Source organism: Acomys russatus, chromosome 14 (assembly GCF_903995435.1).
Source record: "Acomys russatus chromosome 14, mAcoRus1.1, whole genome shotgun sequence".
NCBI lineage: Eukaryota > Metazoa > Chordata > Mammalia > Rodentia > Muridae > Acomys > Acomys russatus.
The window spans coordinates 25,146,873-25,153,874 of NC_067150.1; the positions used below are offsets into that span (position 1 = coordinate 25,146,873).

The 7,002-nt window shown below is 43.1% G+C and overlaps 1 protein-coding gene across 1 annotated transcript; it reads right to left on the minus strand.

Annotated features, from left to right (window-relative positions):
- Positions 1-1,495: 1,495 nt before the first annotated feature.
- Positions 1,496-6,796, minus strand: Tmem45b (transmembrane protein 45B). The gene is made up of 5 exons (XM_051156126.1): positions 6,610-6,796; positions 4,360-4,569; positions 3,647-3,831; positions 3,063-3,205; positions 1,496-1,940 (listed from the first exon to the last, which is right to left on the minus strand). The coding sequence occupies exons 1-5, from the start codon at positions 6,791-6,793 to the stop codon at positions 1,829-1,831; spliced, it is 834 nt and encodes a 277-aa protein (XP_051012083.1). The 5' UTR covers positions 6,794-6,796; the 3' UTR covers positions 1,496-1,828.
- Positions 6,797-7,002: the final 206 nt, after the last annotated feature.

Below are 7,002 nucleotides of genomic sequence, written 5' to 3' on the forward strand. Positions count from 1 at the left end.
CAGTATTTGTTGAAAGAGATTGGGTTCCTGCTCAGCTGGCAAACCAAAGGGACCCTTGAAAAGGGAGTACACGTGTTCTCTAATACATGATCTTCTCATACCTTGATCCCTGTGTGACTTTCTGTTAGGCCAGCTAGCTAACCTTTCTTCCAAAGAATATGAAGAATTTTCTGTAAAATATCTCTGCTGGGTGTGTGTGAAGGAACAAGGTATGGAATGTGAGAACGGACACCAGGCTTTCAAGTTACAGTGGTGATTGGATTTACCACTTTGTAGCTGCCTGACCTTATCCTGACCAACCTCAGGAGGCCCTCACATGCTTAAGTTACAGGGGCTGTGAGAGTCCACTGAGCCAGCGTGCTGTACAGGTCAAGGGTGTTCCTTCAACTTCACTAAGCTCAGAAGCCTCATCACACAGGAAGTCATGTGTATATTTACTTCTCCATGTTCTTGCACGACTTTGTACTGTCCTTTATGCCTAGATATAATTTTTCTTTCTTTTTTTTTTTCAAGACAGGGTCTCTCTGTGTAGCTTTGGCTGTCCTGGACTCACTTTGTAGACCAGGCTGGCCTCCAACTCACAGAGATCTGCCTGCCTCTGCCCCTCCAGTGCTGGGACTAAAGGCCCCAGGTGTACTTTTTCTAAAGGGCCAACTCCCCATTTCTCCTCTGTGGCTTATGTGTACTCCTTTCTTTTTTTAATATTTATTTTAATTTTGGTTTTTGAGACAGGGTTTCAAAAAACCCTGCCTATCCTGATACTTGTAGGCCACACTGGCCTTAAAAATTCAAAGATCACTTGCCTCTGTCTCCCAAGTCCAGGCATTAAAGGCCCTTCCTGTCCCTGCACTTTAACAAATGCCTATGATAGCCTCAGGAATTTTCTCTTATACTATACTGTCAACTCCTTCTTGGACATCTCATTAATCCTTGCAAACATTTCAGTGCTAGGACAAAGTGGATGGATGTTTAATAAATACTTGTTGAGGAAAGTTATATAAATTAAACAAACCATACAAAACAATATGTCCAAGATCAACAGCACAGTGTCAGGTTTATATTAAGAATTCAAAATTGTCATACTTTCATGTTAGCTGTTTTAAAATTGGAAGCCTTTCATAACTCGATTTTTTCCCCCTGCATCTACAAGGTACAGATTTGTTACCTAATGTTCCTCAGTAGGATAATGTTGAGGAATCATCAGAATTTCAGGTCTCAGCTGAGCAGCTTCTTGATTTAAGAAAATTATCTTTCACCTAATTTTATCTCTAAACAAGGCTAAAGTGCAATACTCAGGTATGACTGATTAGAGAATGTTTTAAAAGTTAACACTTAAAATGCCAAAGCTTGTGAGTTGCTTTATTATTTTAAAAGTGTTAGAATTTTGCCTCTGAATTGAAGGCACTGGACTTTCATCAAAGTCCCAAAACATTTCTGAGACGAAAGTACATGCTTGATTGATAGAAGAGGGGCAAGTTACCAGAAGCAGCATGTGCTGTCCTGTCAGATTCATAGCTTACCTCATCCACATGGGCACTTCTTATCATAGGTGTTCATGGCCTTAAGTTAATTCTGTAAGGACAGAAGTGCTACTGAAGGGTGTTCATTTTTCTGTATAGATGGTATTACTCTAATACAGACTTTAAGTTAAATTATACTTAGAGATTCTACTAACACGGTACATAAAAAAACATATGAGGTCTAATTTCCAACATACGGAGCCCTAGGCGCTTACTAAGGCAAGCCTTAGAAGTAGAGGGAACAATCTATATCCTTCCCAGTTATTGTTCAAAAGAATGAGAGGCCTCCACTCTCCCAAGGCCTGACGTCACTCCTCATCCGAGCCACTCAGAAGGGCTGACTGGTAAGTGTGGTCAGACTTGAGCTTCTGAATCCCAATGATTTCTCCTTCTGTGCTTCTTTTCACCCGAGTCAGAAAGCTGCAGTAGACATAACCATGAGAACCCTTAGATTAGCCATAAAGTCTTCTGCTCACTAACTCCAGGATGTAAGAGTGGCAGAGCCCCCTCTTTTTTAAGGTTCTATTAAACATGGTGATAGTATGTCTACACATCTGATGTCTCACGGTTCTGTTCACAGTAGAGAAAAGGACTTGGTGGTGACCCAGATAGTATTCTCGAGACTAGATTTAGGCCTCTTGTCATCTAGCTGTTTAATAGACAAGAAAGTAAAGCTAGAAGTCCCCCCCCCCTTTTGTCTCTGTGAGGTTCTTCCTGGGTGAAATGTGTCTGCTTTGGGTGTAGGGAAGTAAAGCCCTGGGGAAAAGGCAGGGGCAGCTTCCACAGCAAGCAACTTCTTTAATAACACTCCAACTTTCTTTCTTTTTTTTTTGTTTTTGTTTTTCGGGACAGGGTTTCTCTGTGTAGCCTTGGCCATCCTGGACTCACTTTGTAGGCCAGGCTGGCCTCGAACTCAAAGCGATCCACCTGCCTCTGCCTCCCGAGTGCTGGGATTAAAGGCGTGCGCCACCACACCCGGCTTAACACTCCAATTTTCATCTTTGCTTTTCTTTACTAGTTGGTGAGATTGCTCAGCCCTTTATAGTCTTGTTTCCCCATTTGTTTAAAAAACAAAAACACAACACCACAACTAGTACATAGTAAAGTAACAAGGGTTAGTCAATCTTAAGTTTTCTGTGGTGCCTGGGACAGTAAGTGCAGGGAGTCAATAGAAAGTGCTTTCTGCTCTGATAGATATTTTAATATCTGTCTGTATATTTAGGGAGAAAGCAAAACAAGTCTGGAAGTAGGTAATGGGTTCATCAAACTAGTGACAGTAGGGATTTCAACCTGGACCAATTGATTACTGGTTTGAGGATTTCCCTATCATGAACTAGCTTTTAAAATCTTTATTATGACGCAGGTGGTTTAACTTGGCAAGGCCTCCTTACACTCACTGGAAAGTAGAAATTGTGGTAGCTGCCCTGCAAATGAAGAGTACCTTGTGCAGAGTTTAGCATAAAGTTGGCAGTCATTAAGAAGTTAGCCACTGATACTTAGGGACTATTTAAGGAGAGAAAACTTAACAAAACTCAGACATACCAGTAAACAAGAGTGTAGTTGATGGCTACAATGCAAAGAGCAACCAAGTAGTGCCAGCAGAAGCACATGGTGATGAACATGATATTGTCCATATCCTTCTGGTCCCATTCTGTTCCAAATGGCGAGAACAGCACAAATCCAATCTGGAAGAACAGAGGAGAGATTTTCTGATTGGTTGAGAAGCAAACAGTCATCTTCATGGCCAGCAGAACAGTTCTGTGTGTTTTACACTATCTCAGAAGTTCCTATATACCAGTTAAAGCACAAACCCTATTCACACAGGATAACTTCTCTAAGTTTGATTGTTGGATAGGCTGACTTGAAAATAGCTAAACTTTAGGACTTGAATTTCATATTAGTTAAGTAAATACAGGGTGCCAACCAGTATACCAGCTAGCTATTAGTATAGAAAAAGTATATAAGCCAAAGGTTGGCATGGAGACTAAAAGGTCATCCAGGCCAGACAACACCCTGCTATATTTGCTGCATTTTCAGGCAACAACTGACTACTGGGATTTCTCTTGTGCATCTCCAAGGGGCTTCTCAACCCAGACCATAGGACAAGCTTGAGTATGGATACTCACCTGCCAGAACCAGGTTCCCTGAAAAATCAGGAGACTGGTTCGGAAAAGCTCCAGCACAATATTATCCCGAAAGATCACCTCTAGAGAGATACTGACACACCCTCCAAACAAACCAAACAGCAAGAGAGAATGGATGTGCTGGTCCAGCGGAGGTCGGTTATGAACGTGAAAGAGGAAGAGAAAACCTGTTGCAAACAAATGACAGCCATCAGAAACTTGCTTAACAAGATTCACACTGGCTCTTCCCAATTGTTGGCATTTCTCTCCTCCCCCACCCCCCAGTATTTGTCACAAATACATTTGAGATTCTTCAGTATTCAGGAAAGTGGTTTACATGACATCACTGGCAACAAGCATGTGCAGACTGCTTTATGGATCTGTTGAGAGTATAACATAATGTATCTGTCTGCAAATTTCATGAAAGGTAGTTCAAAGCAGGGGCAGTGTTTCAGCCATGATGCTGGTTTTAAGGCTTTGAATGAATGAAACAGACACACACACAGTTTCCAGGTAGGGCTTCACCTGAGGCTTTCTTGGTTGCATAACCAAGAACATTATCTGGACCACCCAGAGCATAGGACACAACCCTGCCCAGGTTTTAGAAATCCTGAGAATTGATTATCTGAGGAAGATCATTATATGTTAATGTTTACTGTCTTTTAAATTTTGACCTCTCATAATGGTCCACCTTTCCCTTTCTCCAGCCAAGTTACCTTCACTGAATACTGCTATAGCCAGAACCAATCTGTCTAACCCCAGGGGCACAATGTTGAAGTAAAGGTAGGTGAGCATGTCGATGATCCCTGAGACACCAAAGAATAGGTACATGGTGCTGTGCTGCCAATTCATTAGCTTTATCCAGTGGTTTTCATTGTAGAGGTGCAGGTGAGGCCCATCTGGAACAAACTGCTCTGCCAGGATGCCTGCCAGGAAGTAAAAGTAAAAACTGAGGTGTGAAGGTGTCAACAAGACAAACATGGAATAGCAAAGATTCACTGAAGATAGGAACCAGGTCCAGGTATGAGTGATGGTGACCCAGATTGACTTAACTATTTCCGTACAAAATTTTTCTTCGAAGCTTATGGAAATACCTGTCCCTGGATGTTCCTTTAGGGGTTGAGAATGGGGCAAAAGCAGCAACAGAAATGGAATCTGCCCTACAGCAGAGATAGAGCAGAACATTTCCCCTCAGATGGTAGTGTGGCTTGAGTCCCTGATCTTTGGACTTTATATCAAGGACCAGTGTAGAGATCCACCAGAGACTGAGGCTGAAGGGATACTGAACAGACACCACAATGATGGTTGATGTGCAGGCCCGAGGGAGGGAGGCAGCTGCTGGGTATGTGCTGGGCTGCCTCCCTTAGCACAGCGCTTGGTTTAGGGCACTGGTGAACATGAGGCCTATACTGTTTCTGGCCATGCTATCTAAAGAGAGACAAAAGTGAGGCCAGACTGATGAAGCTATACTTTTGGGGTAGTTCACGGTGCCTGTCACTTTCTCCTTTTGCTTTTTTATGTTTTGTTTTTTCAGATAGTCTTGAGTGTTGAGGCCTGGCTGGCTTTAAACTTTCCATCCTCTTCACTCTTTGTAAGTGCTGGGATTACAAGCCCTTACCACTCACGCTTTTGTCCCTTTTACTTTTTTTTTTTTTTTTGGTTTTTCGAGACAAAGTTTCTCTGTGTAGCAGCGTTGGCTGTCCTACACTTGCTTTGCAGACCCGGCTTGCCTCGAACTCACAGTGATCCTCCTGCCTCTGCCTCCTGAGTGCTGGGATTAAAGGCGTGTACCACCATGCCCGGCTCCCTTCTACTTTTTATCATGTTTGAAAGCAGACTTGCCTTTATACTTGGTACCTAAAATATGTGGGGAGAAGCCTGGAAGTTATTCAAATTTGCATTCACCTATAGGGGGTCAGGAAGTTTGTGAAATGATCCAGGAAAAGTGCCATAGAATGGAAGCCCTGTGAAGTGGGAACTATGTGTGCTTCCTACTGTTTGCTTTCTAGTACTCAGAACACTGGATTGTTGGCATCTGGTAGGAGCACAAGAGAGATACTGAACAAATATCACTTTCACCAAGCCAGGATGGCAAATAACATTTAGCGCTTTTTTTTTTTTTTTTAACGCAGTGTTGATGCTCTCCTCACTATTAAGTCATACGATCCTTCTTAGTCATTAGCTCTACAAAGAGCAGTTTGGTGCATGCAAGGAGTCTTGGCTGGATTTGGCAGGTGTTTAAGTCTTGCTTGCTGGAAGGACTTATACGCAGGCTTTACACCCAGACAGCAGTAGGCCTAGGACAAGGGCAGGCAACCTTAGGGGAGCTCCCTCAGTGCCCTCAGCAGCTGTGGCTCCAGGAGGAGCCTTGTTGCTGTGGTCACTTCCAGTCCCTGAAGTGCTGCTGCAGAGCATCAGTGGGCAATTTGGTGAGAAAGAGGTAGGGTTAACATCCTCACAACCCCTCTGAGGGCTTTCTCAACCCTTCTGTTGCCTGCCTTGTTGGCCTTCCTATGGACACCCCTCCTGGTAATGCTTGAGACTTGTGCATGGAGGACATGAATGCGTGGTGGATAACTACCCTGAGATCTAAAAAGAGACTATTTGGGGAATGATGATTTAGTTTAAACTGAACTCTATTTAGAACTTTGAATTGCTTTTAAAAATACCCCCTATTCCTATTTGCATTTTGTTTTTCACGAAGTATTTGTTCTGTTCCTACAACTTCATAGGACAAAAACTGGTTTACTTGGTAGTTAGTCATAGTGTGTATAATACAAGGGTCTCTTGAATATTAATATAAAGCTTTATACATAATGGATATTAAAGTAAAAGAGGAGCAGTCAGCTAAGACCCTGTCCTATTATCTCTGCTAGTAAGACATCTACTTCACAGGATCCAGGGAGTAGGGTGAAGGTTCTGGGTGCGAAGAGGAGCTGCACAGACAAGATGGCTTCTGTTCTTACCAATGACTGCAAACAAAGTCTTGATTGCACCTTCAATGATCTCAATCCGCTGTTGCTGCTGGCTCAGTCTGCTCCTCTTCAAGCCCATTTGGTGAAAGTACTTCAGTGGCAACTTCACTGACCACCAGAGCCCAAATAGTAGAAAGAAACTCCCTGGGAGAGCGTGGCCCTTGAAGTTTGCCATCCCTGTCTTAGAACAGATAAAAGACGGGGACTGCGATTAAGTGACTGGATGATGAAGACATAAGTACAGGTAGACACATATATACCTGGGGGGGTGTGCACATGTGCATGCTGTACGTGTGTGCCTGTGTGTGTGAGACAGAGACAGAGATGGGGTGGGGGTCAGTATGTGTGTGGGTGTATATGTAGAGACTGCAGGACAACCTCAAG